General features: G+C 37.0%; 1 protein-coding gene across 1 annotated transcript in view; it reads right to left on the bottom strand.

The window, feature by feature from the left end:
* Positions 1-24730, bottom strand: part of MYCBP2 (MYC binding protein 2, E3 ubiquitin protein ligase) — a 365677-nt gene that overhangs the window by 134253 nt on the left and 206694 nt on the right. Inside the window, exons 35-41 of the mRNA XM_006832026.1 lie at positions 23825-24031; positions 21836-21967; positions 19387-19565; positions 12812-12954; positions 9080-9180; positions 4296-4514; positions 751-976 (exon numbers count right to left, since the gene is read on the bottom strand). Of these exons, the coding sequence (XP_006832089.1) occupies positions 751-976; positions 4296-4514; positions 9080-9180; positions 12812-12954; positions 19387-19565; positions 21836-21967; positions 23825-24031 (1207 nt within the window). The remainder of the gene's footprint in view (positions 1-750; positions 977-4295; positions 4515-9079; positions 9181-12811; positions 12955-19386; positions 19566-21835; positions 21968-23824; positions 24032-24730) is intronic.

The raw sequence follows: 24730 nt of genomic DNA, 5'->3' as shown, positions 1-24730 counted from the left end.
CGAATCTGGCTGTCAACTGCCAAGGTCAGCATTTCGAAACTACCAGCTGTTCTGAGGGAGAAAGATGAGGCTTTCTGATCCCGTAAAGATTTACAGCCTCGGAAACCCTGTACAGGGTCGTTATGAGTCTGAACTGACTCCACGGCACACAGCCACCACCACTATATATATACACACACACACATATATTATTGTTGTCATGATATATATATATATATATCCCAAAACCATAAAGAGCTTTCTTTTAAGGAAAACAATGATATCTGCCAACAACAAAATCTCTAACACTCTCTTTCTCTCTCTCACATACACAACCTCACACAAAATGAAATCTCAATAGCTTTAACATTAACTTTTCAGGAACTCTCTTGAAAGTTAGGCATCCTTGGTAACTTCTTAAAATTTAGCATTTACTGGGAAAATAAAAGATCTATTTCATTTTGTCTCTAGTTGGGACCAGCTGCACACACAGCCACTCATTAATATTCACTTTCTACTTTGATTGGGCTAATCTTTTTTCAGAAGACACTCAAAACACTCTCAGAATTTTGCTCATGCTATGCCCCCTTGCCTAGAATATCCACTTTCTTCCTCAACTGAAATTCAGATACACAGCTCCTCAGTAAACTCCGCAAAAAGAAAATAAACATCTTCAGTGATGAGTCAGTCCTTACAAATACATATATTCATAGTTTCAGATAAATAGAAGAGAGAAAAAACAAAAAAAAGGAAGAAAAGAAAAAACCTTACCTGGCAACACTAAAACCATAGTAGGCCACCCGGAGGACCCTGAAAATTTCTTTAATTCTATCCATGAATTCAGATTTTCATGAACAGAGGTCAGTTTTGGTCCATATCCTGAATTCTGAACAGTTCTGACAGGAATCAACAAGCGGAGGACATCTTCTGACTGTGCAGTTCCACACTGAGGGTCAAACTCAATTGTCATCCACCTGACACATTCTGGGAATGTTACCTGAGGCAACATGCAAGAAGAATTACATTTCTAAATTATCCATTTTAGATACAGGACATCACGCTGTGAAGATCAGGCTTCAGCATATTGAAAGATAAACTTTAAGTAAGGAATTTATATTACAGTTTAAATACAGCAATTGTCACCATTCCCCACTAGCAATATCTAATGCTCACTTCCTAACACTGGGGGCATGCGGTGGCTCTGTAGGATAAACAATGGACTGAGAACTACAAGGTTGGAGGTTTGAGGCCATCAGCTTCTCTGTAAGAGAAAAATGAGGCTTTCTGCTCCTGCAAAAATTCACAGCCTCTGAAACCCAATAAAGGGTTGCTATGCTGTTGTTACCGACTTGACGGCATGTAATAACCACCACCAGATAACATTAGGGTGAAGTATCTAGGTGTATACTGATGCTATACAACAATATTTAAAAGGTGGTTAATTTTCATAAACACTCAGCTACAGTTAATTCTGAAATATTTTTGTGTGGAAATAGTATTTATATAACAAATTTTTTATTTCATTCATATGCACTTAAGAAATATAAGCAGACAAATGAGCATAATGTAATAGGTAAAATAATAAAATTAATTGATGAAAAATGAGAATGCCACATCCAACCACTAGACCACAAGAGATGGTTATTGATGAAAAATGAAGTTTATTTCAAAGTAAAATACTAGTCAATATTAGGTTATTTACCACTTATGTTAGAAATGTTTGTTTTCATTAGCAAAAATCTCCAGAAATTCATGCTACAAAAATAAATGTCAAGATAAATACAAACACATGTGATAAAAAGGCATACCTTTAAAAATCTTGTGTTTATAGTATATGAGTTTATGATGGCTATAATTATATGTGATTTAAAAGTCACTTGTAAGTTTCTGTCACCATATACATACAGTTAATCATGACTGAATCAAATGTCTTAGGTGCTGTTGAGTTGGTTCCCGCTCACAGTCACACTCTGTACAACAGAACAAAGCACTGTCCTGCGTGAAGCTCAGAATTTTTCTGTTTAAGGCCATTATTTACTGCCACTGTGTCAATCTGTCTCACTGGGGGTCTTCCTCATTTTGCTGACCCTCCACTTCTCCAAGCATGATGTACTTCTCCAGGGACTGCCCGGGTTGACAACATAACCAAAGTAGGAGAGATGAAGTCTCGACATCCTCACTTTAAGGAGCATTCTGGCTGTACATCCGCCAACACAGATTTGTTTGTTCTTCTGACAGTCCATGGTACCTTCAATTTTGTTTTCCATCACCATAAGTCAAATGCATCAATTTTTCTATGGTTTGCCATACTCACTGTCTAAACGTCACATGCATATGTGGCCATTGAAAATACCAGGGCATAGGTCAGGTGCACCCCTGTCCTCAAAACTGGTATATCGTCTCTTGAATACTTTAAAGAGGTCTTTTGCAGCAGATCTGCCTAATGCAATACGTCATTTGATTTCTTAACTGCTTCCGTGAATACTGATTGTAGATCCAAGCAAAATGAAGTCTTTGGCAACTTCAATTTGTTTCTACTTTTATCGTGATGCTATTTATTGGTCCAGTGGTGAGGATTTCCATTTTCTTTATCTATTGAGGTGCAATTCATACTGAAGGCTGTGGTCTTTGCTCTTCATCAGTAAGTATTTTATGTCCTCTTTGCTTCAAATACATCAAATGTTGTTGTTAAGTGCCGTTGAGTCAGTACTGACTCATAGTAACCCTGTATAGGGTTTACGAGGCTCTTTTTCCTGAAGAGTAGCTGGTGGTCTTGAATTGCTGACCTCATGGTTCACAGTCCAGTGCTTATCCTATGGAGCCACTACTTTCCATACACCAAATGTTGTTAAGTGTCGTCGAGTCGGTTCCGATTCATAGCCAATCTTTGTAGTTCACACTGAGCTTTCAGTTCAGTGCTCATCCTACAGTGCAGGGATTGTGTATTTAGTAATTCTGTTCACTATAGAAATCATGGCCGATCCTGTACTAATTAATGTCATCAGCGCCAGACTTTGGTCCTTAAATATTGTCTCCATTAAAATGAGCCAGGTTATTTGGACAAAATTGCAAATTCCAGACCTCAGGCATCTACAAGAAACTATGTAAGGTGAATCTGTAACATGTTCCTGTACCAAAAAGCCTGGAAGCCTAACAAGGGGAAAGTTTAAAGGACTTAGAAGACAAGTTAAAGAGTATCCCCATCTACAAAGTCATAGAATCCCAATTAAGACAACTGTTTAAATCCAATTCAGGGGAAAAACAGAGTGAGAAGCATGAAAAAAACCCATCGATTGAAAGAGATGTGACCAATCACAGTGTATGCATTCTGTTTACATTCAAATTCAAGCAAACCAACTGTTAAAATTTGAGTGAAGTTTAATATTAAGCAATTATTAGTTTTTAACTGTGATAATACTAGTTTATTTTCTAAAATCTTAAGATTTCAAAAATTCATAATGAAATGACCATGAATTTGATTTAACACAGGAAGGAAGGAGTGGTTAAGAGTGATAGACATCAGTATGACTAGGTATTGGTAACTCTTGAATCTGAGATGATGACTATATGGGGGGACACTGTACTCTACTTTCATGTTTAACATTTTATACAATAAAATTACATATTTTATAAATACTCTGATACTCAGTCCACATAAAATTTACTTATAATTAAATTGATGAGGTGATGAGTCCCCCTTTAAAAAGGCAATTTAAAAAGAAATAAGTAGTTTCGAAAACTCCCTAATAATTGAATTTTAATCTATAAATGTCTTATATGCAACTTTAAAAAAATATAGCATAAATTTTCAAGTCTAGAAGGCAGTACAAATATTGTTAAAGTCAAAAAAATATGATTTTAAATGTGGTGCTATGGGATCAGCATTGGATTGCAAACCACAAGTTCGGCAGTTCAATCCCATAGTCAATTGCTCCTCGGAAACCCTACACAGGGTCACTATGAGTTGGAACCGACTCGACGGCACTGAACAACAGTAACAACATTGTTAATATACAACATGTACTTTAACATTACATACTGCACTATACTTGTAAAACATTTGAGACCAAGTCTCGTACACCATAGATGTGTATGTTATTTCATACTATTTAAAAGATGAATCCTTTCTGCAGATCTTAATTTTTTGTCTTAAACTCTTTTTGTATACCTGAGAGTGCTTATCTACCTGCTGGTACTCTATATTCAAAGACTATATAAGAAGTTGTATTTTTAATGTGGGCAAAACACTGTATGATAGTACTGTAGACCATAAATCATGCTATAAATTTTAATTCTCATTAAAAATCCATGCCTACCTTGTAATGCATAACACATGCAGGTTTATATGGGTGCTCACTCTCTATGACAGCATAGTGATTGGAAGTCGTACAAGCAGAGAGACCTTGTTCCGGTTGGTTTCCAGTGGTGCTATCTGTTGACTGATTAGGATTGAAAGCAGGGGGTGCATACTTCTGATTCAGAATGGCAACCGAGGGCAGCAGCTGTTGAACAAGGCCAAAGACTTCCACAGCCACCTATATAAAAGATTAAATGTGTTAATAAATGTGAAAGTGATTTAAAAGTTATGAACCAATATAATTGGTGATCACCCTTATTAATGACAACTTTCAACTAGTCAAGTTTTCCATGGAGTCTTGGTGTGGTGCTGTAGGATAAGAAGTCGATTGCTAACCATGAGATCAGGGATTCAAACTCACCAACTGTTCCCTGGAAACCCTATACAAGGTTGCTATGAGTCTGAACCAGTTCAATGGCACTGAACAATGACAAGTTTTGTGCTGAAAGATTTATCTTAGATGTAATATAAAAATAACCAGACCAATTGTTGTCACGTTGATTCCACACATGGTGATTCTGACACCATGCTCCATAGGGTTTTCAAGGCTGTGACTTTTGGAAGGAGAACACAAGGCATTTCTTTTGAAATTCTCTGGATAGGTTTGAACCAACAACCTTTAGATTACTTGTTAGGTGCCATCGAGTCAGTACCGACTTATAGGACCTTATGTACAACAGAACGAAACACTACCCAATCCTGTGCCAACCTCACAATTGTTGCCATGCTTGAGCACATTGATGCTGCCACTTTGACAATTCATCTCATTGGGGGTCTTCCTCTTTTTCTCTGACCCTCCACCTTACCAAACATGATATCCGTCTCCAGCGACTAGTCCCTCCTAACAATATGGCCGAAGTATGAGATGAAGTTTGGCCATTTTGGCCTCCAAGGAGCACTCTGGCTACACGTCTCCCAACATAGATCCGCTGGGTCTTTTGGCAGCCCACGACACTTTCAGTATTCTCCTCCAACACCATAACTCAAATGCATCAATTCTGCTATGCTCTTCCTTATTCACTATTCAAGTTTTGCATGCATATGAGGTTACTGAAAACACCATGGCTTGTGTCAGGCACACCTTAGTTCTCAAGCTGACATCTTTGCTCTTCAACAGTTTATTAGGTCTTGTGCATCAGATTTGCTTAATGCAATGTGTTGGTTGATTTCTTGGCTGCTGCTTCCATGAGTGTTGTTGGTTGATCCCAGAAGAAAAATGTCCTTGACAACTTTAATCTTTTCTCCGTTGATAAGAATGTTGTTTATTGGTTCAGTGGTGAGGATTTTGTTTTCTTTACGTTGAGATGCAATTGATACTGAAGGCTGATTAGTAGTTGATAGTTTAACATTTTTATATTAAACACTTTTACATCTTTTTGTGATTGGCAGTAAATTAGATTCTATTCAATATTTAATTCTGGAAAAATTATTACTTTATTATTTCTTCCATGTGTTTGATATTTCAATATTTTAATAAATTCCTAATCTTTTATATTGCTTTGTTATTTATGATGGTGAAAATCTGACACCAATCTAATAAAAGAATTTGATGAATTTACTCTTTCCTTATATATATATTTCTAAAATATATTCCCAATTCTCAAATTCTTCAAGTTTAGAATCAACAAATAAGCATGGCATACCAGTCAGCAATAAGGAGCTTTGGTAACATAGTGGGTTATGTGATGGGCTGCTAACTGCATGATCAGCAGTTCGAAACCACCAGCTGTACTGCAGGAGAAATATGAGACTAAGTGTTCCTGTTAAGTTTTACTGTCCTGAAAACCTACAGGGTCACTGTGAGTTGGCACTGACTCAATGGCATACATGACAACTACCACTACCACCAGTCAGGATTGCGAAAATCACATTTCTACTATTTAACATATGTGATGGTACTATGTTGGAACAAGTACAGCCAGAGTGCTTCTTGGAAGCCAGGATGGCCTGACTTGGTCTCCTATACTTCAGAAATAATATCAGGAGTGGCTATTCCCTGAAGAAAGATATCACATTTGTTAAAATGGAGGGTCGGAGAAAAAGTAGAAGATCCCCAATGAAATGGACTGGCATAAATGTAGAAACAATGAGCACAGATGTAGCATCAACTGTGACATTAGAGCAGGACCAGGCTATGTTTCATTCTGTTGTGCATACGGTCACTATAAATCGATATGGATTTGATAGTACCTAACAACAACAGTGGCACTGTAGAATAAGCACTGAACTACTAACCTCAAGGTCAGCTTCAATCTCACCAGCTGTTCTGAAAACCATATAAAAGGTCTCTATGAGTTGGAACTGACTTGATGGCACAAAACAATGTCAATAGCTGCTTGTTACCTGTAGCCCAAACCCAAACCCAACCCACTGCCTTTGAGTCAATTCCAACCCACAATGACCCTATGTGAGGTCTCCAAGGATGCACATCTCTACGGGAGCAGAAAGCCTCACCTTTCTCCCACAGAGTAGCTGGTGGGTTTAAACTGCCATCCTTTCAGTCAGCAATCCAGTGCTTATACTATAGTGCCACCAGGGCTCCTTACCTCTAACCCATGAGCCTCAAATATTCAAGTTTTTTTCTGAAGGAATGATACAAAGTGAAAATTTAAAAAAAAAATAGAGAACAAACAAGATGGCAGATTGGGTGGAAGTGCAGTGAGGAGCTCTGTCAGCACAAGTCAGAACTAGTGGGCTGGAAGATAAATCTCTCAATACCTATAAGATAGAAGAACAAACAGAAAAAAGGATAAAAAAAAATCTGAACAAGGTCTAAGATTCATGTTGGACAACATGAAGAGGAGTAACTTAAGAATTAATGGCATTCTGGAACAGAAGAATCTCACAAGTCCACAGAGGAGACAGTTGAAGAAGTTCTGGAAGAAAATTTCCCTAACATCCTGAAAAGCAAAGAGATAAACATCCAAGAAGCTCAACGAACCCCAGGAAGGATAGACCCTAAAAGAAAAACACCAAGCCATATAAAAACAAGCTCTCCAAAATCAAAGATAAGGACAGAATCCTGAAGGCAGCTAGGGAAAAGAGAAGTATAATATATAAAGGCAAGCAAATCAGAGTAAGCTCAGATTTCTCAACAGAAACCACGCAGCCAAGAAGGCAATGGTGAGACATATATAAAACACTGAAAGAAAATGCCAACCAAGAATCCTCTACTCAGCAAAGCTGTCAATCAAGTACTATATGGTGTAATCAAAACATTCCAGGATAAACAGAAGCTAAGGGATTTTGCTAAAGCCAACCCAGTGATGAAAAGCATCCTAAGGGGAGTTCTGTGGACAGAGAACCAACAAGAACAGACAACAACCAGAGATTGATGTACATGGCAGCATCACCTGGAAGTCACTTGACAAATGGAAGAGTCGAGAACAGAATAAAACTATAAGAACAAAATCAGAGGATCTGGGAGGTCAGTCTATGATCAAAACAAGTATAATGTGAAAGAAGGTAAACACAGAGGACCAGAGATCTAGGTTGTAGGAAGGTCAGGTAGATTACAGGATAAAATACTGTCTTGTTGTTGTTGGGTGCCATTGCCAATTCCTTCAATGCACCTTGGACTCCCATTGACCTGGAGATGCAAGAGAGAAGAGGAAGGGCTGCTGGTCCAGTGTGTGGTAAGAACTGGGGACACCTGAGCCTATGGACAAGGACATAGTTACAGAGGGCGAGAGCTGAGAGTGAAGCTTCCAGCTGATATGAAGTGAGGGGAGAGGCACAAGAACACCCAAACATGCAGATAGTACCCATTTGACCTAGCCTTGATGGCTTAATAATCAGAACTTGCCTAGAGGAAGATAAAAAAATAAAATAATTTTTTTTTTTAATAAAGAAGCAAGGGTAAATTGCTACAATTTAATGAACCTGACCTATACTCACAGAGGCAGTAACTCTAAATACCAACAGAGAGGGAAGGAGTCTTCACAGCAAGTATCAATGCTATCTCCTCTGTAGACAGGGTAGAGAGGGACAGGCAACTTAGACATTGGCTACCTAAAATAGGGGGCTATAAAGGCACGAAGTGACTGGCTTACAAGGTTTCAAAAGGGAGTTTAATTTAAGAGTGTGTTGGGGAAGAAAGAGTTCCCACTGAATAGTTTTCATCTTGTCTAGCTAGGACTGTTTAAAAGAGATGGGGATAAGATAAGATTCTAATGATTCAGTAGTGAGTAACTGTTATCATGACTAATTGAGACTGTCATAATTGTAAAGGTAGACGTTTTGTAACAAAAACTGGTGAGTAGTTAATATTACTCTAGAAACAAAGGATCCTAGGACCATCAAGGAAGAAGAGCACAAGCGGAATGCAGGACATTATCCCGAGAAGCGGTGACACCAGAGATGGAGGCAGAGATGGGGACATGGAGAGAGGGAGCAGCTGAGGACTCTAGATTCATGGGAAGAGAGGCACTAAGAAATGGTGGCCATGAGGCAGACTTGTAGTATGTGCCCTTTGGTGATGTAAATTATTATATACGCTTGAGTGTTTTTTTTTTGTTTTTGTTTTTTTTTAATAAAAGAGCTAAAGGGAATAGAGAGAAATACTGTTAACTGATGGTACATTGAGAGGAATGTAATAACTGTGATGAAACAAGTTGTATGATTTGTTGAATGTAAAACTGATGATCCGCTCTGTACACTTATATTCAATCCACAATAAAAACTTAAAAAAAGGAAGAAAGAAATTTACAATAATATCCAGAGTTACAGAGTTAAGTTACATACCTTGGGAATAGCAGCAGCTACTGGTCCTATGTAGGCTATTATAAGTGGAAGCAGCATGGAGAACAGACTGGAAGAGCTAAGCAGTTCTGGAATGTCATCAGCTAAAAAAACAAAAAAATCATTACAGTTAGACAAGGCAAAAGAAGAGACTGAGAGGTATACAAGAATAAAATGCAACAATGGTAAATATTACTGCATACATAATACTGCAACAAGTGTAATAACAAGCGATGATCTAAGAGTGTATACACAGATCGACACAGCAGTTGAACAGGTGGGTGACTGCATATGCGAGTACACCAGTGAGCACACAGAAGTCTGGCAGACGATGTTTCTACATATGTATCTGTACGTGCTGCAAATGTAGGGGGCTTCAGAAAGTTCATGGGAAAATTCTGTTATCTTTTCTATAGAATTTCTGAAGCCTCCTTATATAACCAGGAAGAACATAAAGGGGGTGAAGTTATGACCATTTCTTAGGCATCACCAAACACTGAGTAACTGAGTTATTGAGCTTGTGGGTTTAGGACCATAGTCTAAGGAAAACATCTAGGTCGGCTGGTGTAACAGTCTATCATAAAGACAATGTTTTACATCCTACTTTGTTTAGTAGCTACTGGAGTCTTATAAAGCTTCCAAGTGGGCATCTAATATACCACTATTGGTCTCTTCCCTTCCAGAGTAAAGAAGTGTGAAGAAAACAAAAGTCGCAAGGAAACAATTAGTCCACAGGACTAAAGGAACAGATGGTCAACAGACTCAACTAACCGAAAACCAGAAAAACTAACTGGTGCCAGGTGATGACTATGCTGGCTACCCCACTACCCTAGTGGGGATCACAACAGAAGGTCCTGGATAGAGTGAGAGGAACATTTAGATCAAATTAAGTCATAAAAAAGACCAGACTTCCTGGTCTAACAGAGAATGGTGGAAACCTGGACTTTGGCCCTTGGACATCCTTCAAACCTGGACCTGAACCAATTCCTGTAGATCACCTTTTAGCCAATAGTAATCAGGCCTAAAAAGTGCATAATAACATACATGTTTCTTAAAAATATCAACTATATGGGATCAAAAGGACAGCTTTTGTCCCAAAACAAAGTTCTGAAGGCAGGAAGGGGTACAAAAGATGGGTGAAACAGGGAAACCAGGGTGGACGCGAGAAGAGTACTGTCACATTAAGCGGACTGCAAATGATGTCACAAAATAAAATGAATGGGAAACCAATCTGCTCTTATGCATTCACCCAAACAACAATAAAAAACATGAAAACAAGCCCATTGCTTAAAACAGCTTTCCACAAAGGGAAAAGAATATAGTTGGAAGGCTGTAGAATAAATTTTAATCAACTTTCATAAAAGACAAACACATTCTTTTTTACATAATCTACTTGCTTTTTAATACATTTTGTCTATCTGCCAACATGCTTTCATATTCCTTCATTAAAAAATAAATGTTTAAGGCTGAGCCATGAGTCACACATGCATTGCTGTCTTCACTTCTTCATCAGAGGTGAATCCTCGAAGGGCTGCTTTCAGGGGACCAAAATTTGAAAGTCCCATGGAGCAAGATCAAACTATAGGGAGGATGCTTTTAAGACCTCAAAATGAAGTTTTTGCAGCGTGTTAACAGTATGGGCAGAGGTGTATGCTTGAGCATTGTCATACAAGATCACAAGGCCCTTGGATACCAGTCCTCTGCATTTAATCTGAAGTTTAGACTTCAGCTCTTCAAGCATCTCACTGTCAGGAGCACTGTTGCTTGTTGAACCTTTTTCCTGATAGTGTTCCAATACTGGCCCTTGAGAATCTCAGAAAGCATGTAAGCACTGATTTTCCAGCTGATGGTTAACTTTTGAACTTTTTCTTGATTGGTGACTGAGGATGTTTCCATTCCATACTCTGCTGTTTACTCTCAGACTCATAGTGATGAATTCATGTCTCATCACCAGTAAGCAATTATTTTTAAGAAACTGTTAGCTTCCTTCGAGTATTGATCCAAATTTTGTTTGCAGATGTCCAAACGCTTTTGTTTATGTATGCTCTTCCTTTAGTTGCTTTGGTACCAATTTTGCACAAACTTTTCAAAACCCAAGTCTGTTGTGGATTATTTCGTAAGCAGATTCATGGCTGATTTGCTAATGAATTGCCACATAATCTACTGTCACTCATCTATCTGACAGAATCATTTCATGTGCACACTCAATGTTGTCATTAGCTGTGGACAAGGATGGGCATTTAATATAATTCAAGTGCAGATCATCTTTGACTCACCATTGTATTTTGTTCTTAGGCAAAATTACAGTTGACACTGTATCCTTGGCACTATTTGAAGACCTTTATTTACATGTGTTATCCTCATAATAACATACATTTATTAACCTCTCTTTATACAGGGAAACAAGTCACAGGTTCAAAGTATCTTCCCCAATTCACATACCTAGCAAACAACAGAGCCAGGATGAAAGCTGGGACTATGAACTGGCACCACATTACCAGATATGTAATATGAGGTAAATTACTTACACTGTTTGTGCCTCATGCTGCACATGTGCAAATTAGGATAAGATTACATCCTTGTTGGATATTTTGTAGAACAAATAAACACATGTAAAATGCCTACACATATTAAGCACTCCAAGAATGCAGTTATTAAACTACACTATCTTCTAGTTTTCCTGAAGAAAGTACTATGCGGGTGGGTATTTTAGTCACTTTCCCACAAATGAGGTATTCTAAACGTAGTTTGATTCTAGACTGTGAAAACCTTTATAAGTCAGGATTCCCAAATATTGGATTTTTAGATATGTTGTTGTATAAGAATAGCCTGGGCACTTAATAAGAAATAATGATTCTTTGCTGTTGTTGTTGAGTGCCATAGAATCGGTTCTGACCCATAGCAACCCTGTGTAGGGTTTCCAAGGAGCAGCTGGTGAGCTTGAACCACTGACCGTGCAGTTCAAACAGCACCACACCAGGACAATGATTCTTAGCCCAGCCTAAATTCTGGGGAATGGGCCAAGTAGTCTTTATTTTTAGCAAGCTTCCCACTTTGACCTTACATGCAATCAAGTATAGGTACAACTGTTACATTAAAAAGGGAAGGGAAAGTTACAATGATGGTTTCCATAAAGGTATCTCTGGTATTGGATGAGCTGTTAATTAGATGAGGAGTGAGACTAGTTAGAAGGTTCTCCATATATGGACAAAAGAACATTCTTGTGAACCACAGCAGCTGGTACTATGGTAGTAGAGAACAGAGACAGAGGACACTACAAACCAGATTTTCCAGTGGAAGAACTCACAAAACTAAATTTTGAAAAATGAATTTTGATAAGATCTTTAAGGTTATCAAGGCCTTTGGGTAATGATGATGCCATTATTGGAAACAAGACATACAGAAAGAAACACAGGTCTAGACGGAAAATGAAAAGCTCTTTGACTACTAAGAAGGGAATAAAGCAAAGATGCACTTTCATTAAGATATAATTTATCTTTTGCTGGGTTAACAAAGAAACAATCATATCAGAAAAATTGCTTTTGAACATTACAAAAAAATTCTGCATCAGAGTATGAAGAGTATGGGAATCCAAAATAAAGAATGTGTATGCTTACATCTACAATGAGGACAATACTTTAGGATTCTAAAAGATGGCAGGCATCCTTTAATAATTCTGCATAAATTAAGAAATAAAGAATTTAAAATATGATTACCAGAAAGAAAAAGTCTTACCATCTACAGCAAGAGCTCTGTGCAAGAGGTCTTTAGCAGCTCGAACAACAGTGCTCACTACAGAGAGAGCTCGACTACAGTTTTTGTCTTCTTCATTGGCTTTACTCAGAAGCTGGGATTGCAAGTCTCCATCAAATTCACTTCTGTAACATGAATAAACATGATTATTATGTTATAATGGTAAGCAGAAATTTATGTAACTCTAGGAAGCATAGCTAGGCAAGAGCTCCTCATTGAAGAGTCAAAAAAATAACTGAAAGTTCAAAAAGTAAATGTGTTAACTATATAATTTCAGCGATAAATAAGCACTTTTAATACAAAAGATGTGGACTGAAGGCTAGCATTGCTGACATATGATGGGTCTTGGCTGAAAGCAGAGAATACTAGAAAGGCATTTACCTGTGCTTTACTGACTGTAAAAAGATTTTGACTGTGTGAAACATGACAAGCTATGGACAAAACGGTTTTCTAAAACACTTAATTGTGTTCATGAGGAACCTGCACAGAGACCAAGAAGCAAGTTGTTCGAACAAAATAAGGAGACACTGAAGAGTTTAAATTCAGGAAATGTGTGCGACAGGGTTGTATTCTTTCACTATACTTATTCAATCTGTATCCTGAGCAAATAATCCAAGAAGCTGGATTATATGAAGAACAACGTGTGGCATCAATATAGGAGGAAGGCTCCTAACAGCCTGTGATATGCAGATGATACAAACTTGCTTGCTTTTAAAGTGAAGAGGACTTAAAATACTCACTGATAACGATCAAAGACCACAGCCTTCTGTATGGGTTGCATATCAACGTAAAGAAAACAAAGATCCTCACCACTGGAGCAATACAGAATATCCATATAAATGGAGAAAAGATTGAAGTTGTCAAAGACTTAATTTTACTTGGATCCACCATCAACACTCATGGAGTAGCAGTTAAGAAATGAAAAGATGTATTGCATTAAGCAAATCTGCTGCACAAGACCTCTTTAAAGTGTTTAAGAGCAAAGATGTCAGCTTGAGGACCAAGGTGCGCCTGATCCAAGCCATGGTATTTTCAATAGCCTCAATATGCAAGTTCAAGTAGGCCAACGGATACGGTAGACCATAGAAGAATTGGTGCACTTGTGTTATGTTGCTGGAAAAAAGTATTAAAGGTACCATGGAATGTGAGAAGAACAAACAATGTTAGAAGGAAAACCAGAGTTTCCTTAGAAGCCAAGATGGTAAGGCTTCGTCTCTCACACTTTGGACATATTTTCAGGAGGGACCAGTCCCTGGAGAAGGCTATCATGCTTGGTAAAGTGGAGGGGTGGAGAAAAAGAGGGAGACCCCAATGAGATGGACTGGCACAGCGGAAGCAACAATGGGCTCAAGTGTAGCAGCAACTGTGAGGATGGCGTAGGACTGGGCGGTGTTTCATTGTTTTGTATGTAGGGTCACTATAAATTGTAACTGACTGGAAGGCACTAAATTACAACAACATGAAAAACATGTACATAGACCAAGTAGCAGTCATTAGATGAAAATAAGGGAACATGAATGGCTTAAAATCAGGAAAGGTGTAAACCAGGGTTGTATCCTTTCACTATACTTATTCAATCTGTTATGTTCAGCAGACAATCTGAGAAGCTGGACTATATGAATAAGAAAATGGCATCCAGATTGGAGGAAGATTAAGACCCTGCAATATGCAGATGATACAATCCTTCTTGCTGGAAGACGAAGATTTAAAATACTTACAGATCACGATGGCGGACTACAGCCTTCAGTATGGACTGCAACACAATATAAGGAAACCAAAAAAATCCTCACAATTGGTCCAGTAAATAACATCATGGTAAATGGAAAAGAGACTTCAGTTGTCAGAGACTTCATTGTGCTTGGATCAACACTCATGGAAACAGCAGTCAAGAAATCAAGCAGAGAATTACACTAGGCTATGAGCTGCACAAAACCTTTTTAAAGTGTTAAAGAGCAAAACTATCAGCCTGAGGACTAAGGTGTGCCTAACTCAAGCTGTAATTTTAATTGCCTTACATGCATGTGAAAGTTAGACAGTGAATAACAAAGACCACACATGAATCAATGTATTGAATTATGGTGCTGAAGAATACTGAAAGTACCATGGACTGTCAGAACAACAAATTAATGTTGGAAGACATATAGCCAGAATGCTCCTTAGAAGTGAAGATGGCAAGATTTCATCTTTCATACTTTCAACATGTTATCAAGAATGCTCAGTGACTGGAGAAGGCTATCATGCTTGGTAAAGTGGAAGGTCAATGAAAAAGAAGAAGACCCCCAATGAGATGTATTGACACTGTGGCAGCAACAATGAGCTCAAACATAATGACAACTGTGAGAATGATGCAGGCCCGGGCAGTGTTTTGTTTTGTTGTGCAAAGGGTCAACAGGAGTTGGCACAGACTCAATGACACCTGAAAATAACAACAATAACAAGACATTTTTAAAGTACAATTGCCAGGACTCATCAATGAACTAGAGACAATGTATGCAGGAAAGCACGAACCCAAGAATGATTCCAAAGTTTCACCTGTAACTGTGGACAGGGAAAAGGTACTCCTTGGGACATGTTAAAATTTATCTCAAGACATCTAATAGATAACTACATAGAGCACCCTTAACAGAAGTGGGGAATTTTCTGCCTACAATACTAAAATTTACTGCAAGTGTGACTTTGGGCATGTTGCTTAAGTGGTCAGTGTCTAAGATCCCTGTCTGGAAAGTAGTGATAATAAGAATGCCTACGTCATGAAGTTATTATGAGGACTAAATGAGGTGACAGAGGTAAAGCACTCAGAGAATTGCTTGGCATACAGAAAATGCTCAGTATATATCAACTATTGTCATCATCCTCGTTATCTGTCATCTAAATTAAGAAGTCAAAGGGAGATCAAGTTGTACACAGAGTAATTGTATCTACTTTTCACTATTTTAGTTCTTTTTAGTTCTTGGTCTGTGTATCATAAAAGAACTACACATGTATAAAGTATTTGGGTCTTTATGAACTTTCAGTTTTTCTACAAATCCTTTTATTAAACTTTTCTATAACAAGCCTATATAGAAACAGAAAAGTACTCTTACAATTTAAAAAGCCTTTCCATAAGATTCCAACCTTAGATACACTGTTCCTGGTATATGCAGAAGAAAATACTCTTTGTACATGCAATGTAATAAAAACATGGAATTCTCCTGTAACTATTTCTGTGAAATTGTAGAATTTCAATAATATATTATTTCCTTAGTAGAGATCAGAAAATCCCAACCCCCTTAACAATATAAAAGTCTCAAGATAAAAAATTATAAATTGGTCTCATTAAAGACCCAAAATACATCTTTTTTTTCAAAAACTTTTGAAGTTCTTTAGATGATGTTGCTGTTGTTGTTGTTAAGTGCCGTCAAGTCGGTTCTGACCCATAGCGACCCTGAACAGGGTTTCTGAGGCTGTAAATCTTTACGGGAGCAGAAAGCCTCATCTTTCTCCCGCAGAGTAGCTGGCAGTTTCGAACTGCTGACCTTGCACTTTGCAGCCCAATTTGTAACCACTACGCTACCAGAGTTCCTATTCATTAGGTGATAGCCAGCATGAAAATAAAGTATTTCTGTTACCATTTTCTATCTTTTTTTTGCGCACTGTAGACAGAGAACAAAAGGCATTCAATTTCATCAGGTAAACAAGACCAATGAACTTTTCAATGTGACTATAGATAGCAGGAGTCCTCATGCAATACTGCAGGATAAGCATGGAACTGCTAACCACAAGGTCGGCAGAGACAAGGCTAGAGGCCTACCCTTGGGAACCAACAGAGTAGGATAGTATAGAAAGCTAAGGGACTGTAGGAAAGCCATCAAAATACCAAAGATCTGCATAAGATATCAATTCTGTGAGTGACATAAAACACTCTTGTTTATTGTAAGATAACAATTCTGAATGGTTGCTGCCAAAATGATTGCAGATTGTTAATGGGTCTTCCTCCAAACCTGATGCCTCGTTCTTCTTCATGTAATACAGCTTCCCAGATTGAATAAATATGCTGAAAGGATATAACCCTGATGCACACCTTTTCTGATATTAAACCATTCAGTATCTTCTTGTTCTGTTCTAACAAGTACCTCTTGATCTATGTACATTTACCTCATGAGCACAATTAAGTGTTCTGGAATGCCAATTATTCACATTGTCACTTACAGTTTTTTTTCCCACAGAGTTGAACGCCTTTTCATAGCCAAGAAAGCACAAATATTCTCTGGTATTCTCTGCTTTTACCCAAGATCCATCTGATGTCAGCAATGATATCCCTAGTTTCACAACTGGTTGTGAATCCATCCTGAATTTCTGGCAGTTCCTTGTAAATGTATAGTTGGCAACTGTTTTTGAATTATCTTTAGCAAAATTTAACTTGAATGTAATATGAATTGATGAAATGGTTGAAAATTGACCATTTCTTTTTGTTACAGTTACGCTATATATTCCTTCCATGTTTTTTGTGTGCTTTCTCCATCTTTCAGTCAACTGACCATGAGCAATTGATGGTCTATCCCACAGTCTGTCTATGGCCTTGTTTCTGCTGATGATACTGAGTTTCCCCACCATCTCTTCTTACAAATGTAGTCCATTTGATTCCTGTGTTGTTGTTTAAAAAGGTATTTATAACAAATAAGTTGTTGGTCTGTTAAAATTCTATCTTGTGATTTCCAGCATCATTTCTATCACCACTGCCATATTTTTCAACTACTGATGCTTCCTTTTTGTTTACAACCTTCACTCTAATCACCAGTAATTATCCATATGTCTTCACTGCATGTTTGATCAATTTCAGACTGAAGAAGTTGGTATAATTCAATTTTGTCATCAGTGGCGTTAGCGGTTGGTGTGTAAATTTGATTAATAGCAATATCAACAGGCCTACCTAGTAAGTGCATGGATATTACTCTAGCACAGGCAGCATTGTGCTTCAAGATAGATCTTGAAATGTTCTTTTTGACAATGAATCTTATGCCACCCCTCTTCAATCTGACTTTTAAGGCATAGTAAACCATATGATTGTCGTTAATTCAAGATAGTCAATACCAGTTCATTTTAGCTCTCTAATGACTAGGGTATCTTTCTACAAACCATTTCACTTTTGAGAACTTCCAGTTTTCCTAGTTTCATGCTTTCTACAGTCCATGCTTCAAATATTAATGGGTATTTGCAGCTGTTTCTTCTCATTTTGAGTTGCGGCTTCCCGCTACTCAGCAAATGCAAGTCCTGAAAGCTTAGCTCTGTTTTCGTCATTATGGTCAGTTCTTCATATTTTGAGTGCCTCCAACCTGAGGGCCTCATCTTCCCGCACTCTGCTAATATTCTTCTGTTATTCATATTTTCATATAGAATAGTGGATGCCATTAAGGAGTTCTCTTGCTTTTCAAAATATCTCATTTGTTTCTTACAGAATATAGTTAGTTTTAATGTATAGTCTGAAAAAGAAATCAAGTATTGTTGCTTCCTCTAGTGCTGATGTAACAGATAAAAACTATTTGTGACTGGGATAAAAAAGACTTGTATCTCATCAGCAGCATGCAACTACGTAGCAATTTAACATCTACAATTTCTATTCTATTTGAAATGGTGAAAAGATGCAGAATATGTCCATATATGGAACTGTTTTGCACAACTGTGTGGACAGTATCTTCATATTATCTATGAAGGAAATGGGGAAAACAGCAAACCTCTGAAAGTCAAATGAAGCTTGAGAGACTTGATGCTGGAGACAAATGCGGTGAATGGTAACCACTACTGTCTAAGATCCCAACTAACAGGAAAAAAGTTAACTTGGTGAGAAAGGAATGTTTTAAAGTTTTTCTTTTTCAACCCAAATGTTGTTATAATTGGCTACTTTCCACTGGACTGGCTTTTGATAAAAACGTTTAAAAAAACATTATCACTATGCATTCTAGGCCTCCCAAGACTATCCTGGACAAGAATAAGGTTCACAGACACTCACCTACTATGCAGACTGGATAGGGAGAGTCAATCTTAACACTACCTTTAGGTATTTTATAAAAAGAAATGCAGCATTTCCATTTAAATCTCAAATGGTGGGCCAAACATAAAGTGACAGCAAACAATATGTATGCCCAGTAGATCAAACTTCCAATGACATTAAAAAAATAAAGGCAAAAATATTTCAACAGATTTACCTTTATAATAAACAATTAATTTAAATAGTAGCTTGAAATTTCTTTACATGAATTAGCACATGTGCATGAAAAATTCCATTCTATAATTTAACTGTAGGAGCCCTAGTGGCACAATGGTTAAGCACTCAGCTGCTAGCTGAAAGGTCAGTGGTTTGAACCTATTAGCTGCTCCACAGGACAAAAGACCTGGTGATCTTTTCCTGTAAAGATCCAAGATTAGGAAACGATGTGGGACAGTTCTACTCTGTCATATAATGTTGTTGAGTTGAAATGCACTTGATGGTACAGAGCAATTTAATTATAACTACTCATTTAGCACTTTTCATATGTTCTTCCACTTCAAGGTAGTCTCCATATCTGCATACACACACCTACCTATAGTACAGTATCTGTGGAATCTGTCCTCTTGTTTGGTTAGTGCCATTACTACTCAAGCTGCATGTGCTGAATGTAAACGTGACACCATCTGGGCATTGCACTGTGGTCATTCCTCCATCCCCATTGGCTGTACGGCTCCCATAGTTCCTCAAACGCACAGCATATTTAACGTTTTCCTTCACAATAAAGATACAAGACATGTTTAATAACACACAGAGAACACAGAGGCAGTACTCTAGTACTAAACTAGGTGTTGTTGCTAAGTGTCGTCGAGTCTATTCCGACCCACTTAACAACACCTAGTTTTGTATAATGAATTTCTTTCCCACATTTATAGACCAGTACATTGAAAAACTTTTCAATAAATAATGATCATAGCTAATTTAATGTTCAATGAGGCTTTTTATGTGACAAAAACTGTAAGTACTTTATATGATTTAATTAAATCATGGATGGGGAACTTTTTTTCTGCCAAGGGTGATTTAGATATTTATAACATCACTTAATATAAACTTATGTTGTCATGAAAAAAGCTTCTAGATTTATTGAATTTTGAGTCCCACCTGCAGTTGCCTTGGCAGAACCAGACCAAATGATTTCTATGATTTATACAGCACACAGGCCAGACGTTCCCCATCCCTAAATTAAATGAATTCTTAAATGACCTCATGAGATATACAAAATTATTATCCCTATTTAAAAATGAAGAGTTGAGGCACATAGAAATTATATAAATTGCCCAAGGTCACATAGTGGTAGGAGTAGAAACTGAATGAATATACTGGTGTTACTTGAGTTTTTGTTTTGAAAGCAGAGTTGGAAGTTTTATTAAACATAATAAAAATTATATATATATATTAAACTTTTCCTCATTCAGTTTAACTTTGGGAATAATTTTAAATATAGAGAAAAATAACAATTCCTTAAATTTTTATTTTACAAGGCTGTCAAATACACAAATAGATAGGCTATAGATATGGAAAAAATATGCAAAAGAAAAAAAAACTAACACAATATGATGTACTGTAATATGGATAATGCTGCCTTATAGTCCATGATATAAACTTCATTAATTGTGGTATCTACACAGTTTTTGTTAAAGTATCTCATGACCCTAAGTGATCCAAAGTTCTACTTTATACAGCATATATTATTCTATTGATTACTTTAATGCTGAGTGAAATTTCTCTGTTTTGTTAAATACATCCACTCCTCACTTGTATAGACATGGCTAGGGTCCAAAGACCAGGTTGTTATGTGAAAATCAGTAGCATACACAAATGGAGAATGACAACATCAGATCACGGCTACATACAATTAGAGTATTACGTAACTGCTAAACCACTGAGAATCCTGGCCCAGCCAAGTTGACATGTAACTTTTAACAATCACAGCCAGCATTGCTTTAGTCTTACACCTTGGTACTACCAGACATACATCATTAGTGTACAAAATAAACAGGTAGTAGGTTTTTTTAAACTGCTGTTATGTAAAATGTCAGATCACAAGATATTTGATAAGTGAGGAGTTGTTGTTGCTATGTGCTGTGTAGTTGGTTCTGACTCATAGCGACCCTGTACAGTTTCTGAGGCTGTAAATCTTTAGAGGAACAGAAAGCTTCATCTTTCTCTCACAGAACAGCTGGTAGTTGCAGCTCTCACAGCCAGATTCATAACCACTACACTACCAGAGCTCCTTAAGTATGAGGAGTAGGTATAGTTATTTGTTATAAGTGAGGAGTAGGTACTGTTATTTGCTAAAATATTAAGTTATATAAAATATTAACAATGATAGTAAATAATTGTTTTTTAAGTAAGTTTTTATATAATTTCGTAAGATATTTTTGTTATGTGCTGTCAAGTCGGTTCCGACTCATAGCAACGCTTTACAGGGTTTCTAGCCTTACAAGGAGCAGCTGGTGAGTTTGAACCACCAACTTTATGGTTCAAACTGACCTTGCAGTCCAGTTTTTTATCCTATAGTGCCACACCAGGACTCATCTATATGACAAGATATGGATTAATATTATTAAGTTTCTATAATGTGATAGTGTGACAGGTGCTTTAATTCCATGATATAATTTAACCTGAATAGCACTACAAAGTAGGTATCTTTCCAATTTACAGATGATTCTCAAAGAGGTTAAATGATGCCCAATTTCTCAGAGCAAATATATGGAAAAATCAGAACACAAATTTGTCTGAGTCTAAAACCTAACAATATATTGCTCTATTACACTAGACTTTGATAGGCATTATGCAAAGGCAGAATAATAATATAGTACAGCATCTGGAATAGTAGAAACATTCCACAAATACTTGAAGCATTATGCAAAGGAAAACTTAGGAATATCTACTGGAAAGTTCATGAAACACTGTTCACTTTTTAAAAGCAAACTATATAGTAGTACTTCTTATTGGCAATAGACACATTTCTTTGAAAATACCTTTAAAGGAACAACTTTGTCAAGTCTGATTTCTGCTATATCACTTGGTGCATCATCTGTTGTATAGGTGCCTTTGACTAATTCTAGAGAGGTCCATCTGTGGGAATGAGCTGAATCTCCTGCATGCTCACTCTAAAACAAAATAAAACCGATCATACTCTTAATTCTTCTATATGAGCAGTTTTTGGTTTTGTTTTACATTTTCTTGTGAAATGAGAGAAGGTTTACAGAGCAAATCAATTTCCTTTTCAACAATTCCCACATATTTTTATTCTTTGCCACTGATTGTAACAATTTTGAAAATTCGTTTCTATTTTACTGTGAAAAAGAGGCCTATATAATCATATTAGTAATGAGTCTTGAAAGAACTATACATCTATAGTAGTTTTATTAAAATTCCAAACTTTAGCCATATGATTTTGTATATAATTTATAAAGCCCACCCCTGGTGACCCTATAGGACAGAGTAGACTGACCCACAGGGTTTCAAGGCTATACGTCATTATGGAAGTACACTGCCACAGTTTTCTCCCACAGAATGACTGGTGGATTCAATCCACTGATCTTTTCGTTAGCAACTCAGTGCTGTAGTCATGGTATCACCAAGACTTCTATATGATTTATAAAGATCCTTGAAATCTATAAACCCAGTTTTTAACCTTCAAGAGAAATTAACATATATATATATTATATATACACACACACACACACAAATATGTTGTTAAAAGTGCCGTCGAGTCGATTCTGACCCATAACGACCCTGTATAGGGTTTCTGAGGAGTGGCTGGTAGCCTGAACTATCGACTTTGAAGGCCAAACAGGTTTTGCAGACCAGCATACTGGTCCACAGTTTCACACCAGGACTCCACACAGATGTATATAATAGTTTCAGAGTATATTTCTCTAATACACTTAGACATTTTCCACAGTATTTTTAAGCAGTTTATTGCCTTGCATATAAAATTACTCATTAGCATTTCCCCACACATACTAAAGAAACAAATTCTGGTACTCTACTCCGTTCACTTGTATCTGATTCCCTGAGGACTCAACAGCCCATATCATCTAAATAGACTTTTCTCATTCAGCTCTTAAAAAGCCCTTGTTCTTTAAATAAAAGAGAATGTGGGATCTAATTATGGCGACTAATAAAATATAAAAATGATGAATTCAAATAAATTGCTCAAAATGATCAAGTACAGACAGACTGTCATTCATTAGGAAACTGTCTACACGACACCCTTCTATTTTACCTTAATAAAACTATGTGAAAACTCAGGTACTTTAAACAATTTAGAGAATATAGTAAGATACAGTTAATCAACCAATAAAAACAAACAGGATTCCCAAAGTTCATACAAACGTTCCACTGTCTTTTAATTTCATTTTCCCACAAACTTTGTGAAGCCCCCTGGTAATATCTTTACTAAAACTCATCCATTAGGAGTATACGACAAAATTGCCTAACAACTGATGAAGGTAATAAAACCTGTCTGAATATTGTTTGTGTTTTGTTTTTTAAAATGGTAATAGCAAACAACAACAAACCATTCAAAACTTGTAATCAGAACCTTCACTATAAAATGTCTCGTCTTTGATCCAACTTCAAATGCATCCTGAAAGTGCAAATATGAAGCAGGTCTGACACAAAATAGCGCACAAGCAATCAGGCAGAATTACCCTCTTCTAACTTCTTTAATGTCTTCCACTTCTGATTGACCTGCTAAATCCTCAAAGCTTGGTTTCAACATACTATAATAATGATGTTAAGTGGTATGTGCCATCGAGTGGGTTCCGACCCATAGCAACCCTGTACAGGGTTTCCGAGGGTGTAAATCTTTACGGGAGTAGAAAGCCTTATCTTTCTCCTGCGGAGCAGCTGGTAGTTTCAAACCGCTGATCTTAAGGTTCACAGCCCGATTCATAACCACTACGCTAAGTAGTCATACATAAACCAAGCAATATAACTGCTATAAAGGTGGTACTTACATCATCAACCAATACTTCTAATTCATATTCATGAATTCCACCTCCTCCATAAACAGAGAAACCAACTACGACTATTCCCGGTTTGTCTACTGAAAAACAGATTGCATCCGGAGACCCATTCCCAGTGTTCCAACTTCTTCCCTGACTTGTTTTAGTGAATCGGTTAGCGCTGGCTTTTACAGAGTGAAGGGAATTAAGTCCATCAACCTGGAAATAAAAGTATTACATCAGTAGCCTGTTCCTGAATATTAATAATACATTTTCAACAAACTACACAAAAGTTTTCAAAAAGCACAATAAAATAACCTACATTTAACAAGTGGGCTTAAGTTCCTAAAGAGACATTGCATCAAGAAAAAAACTAATAATAAAACCAGATTATTCACAAAGTACGGTCAGTGACACTATTTTCTTTTAGTCATATTATAACAAACTAAAAACTATATTTTGTACTTAAATTCATAATGTAAAAACTATAAACATAAAAGTTATCATAGTAGTAACATATAAAGGATTTGTCACTCATTTTGAAAAAGAGACGTCAAAATTTAATTAAATCCTACAGTTTCAAACTACGTTACACATACTTCTAAAGGTTCTGTGGACACAGGGATGCCAGGAAGTGCTTAGCCAGAGCTGTATGGCAAGATAGGGACATCAAGGGCATCCGAATTGGCAAAGAGGAAGTTAAGACTCTATTTGCAGATGATATGATCCTATATATAGAAAACCCCAAAGACTCAGTAAAAAAGCTATCAGACCTCATTGGAGTATTTAGCAAAGAGGCAGGTATAAGGATCGACATCCAAAAATCAGCTGGATTTCTCTATACCCAATAACGACAGTGCTGAAAAGGACATTAGGAAAACAATACCACTAACAATAGCCACCCAAAGGATGAAATAT

Source organism: Chrysochloris asiatica, unplaced genomic scaffold, assembly GCF_000296735.1.
Source record: "Chrysochloris asiatica unplaced genomic scaffold, ChrAsi1.0 scaffold00005, whole genome shotgun sequence".
Classification (NCBI taxonomy): Eukaryota; Metazoa; Chordata; class Mammalia; order Afrosoricida; family Chrysochloridae; genus Chrysochloris; species Chrysochloris asiatica.
This window is presented reverse-complemented; position numbering and strand designations above follow the sequence as displayed.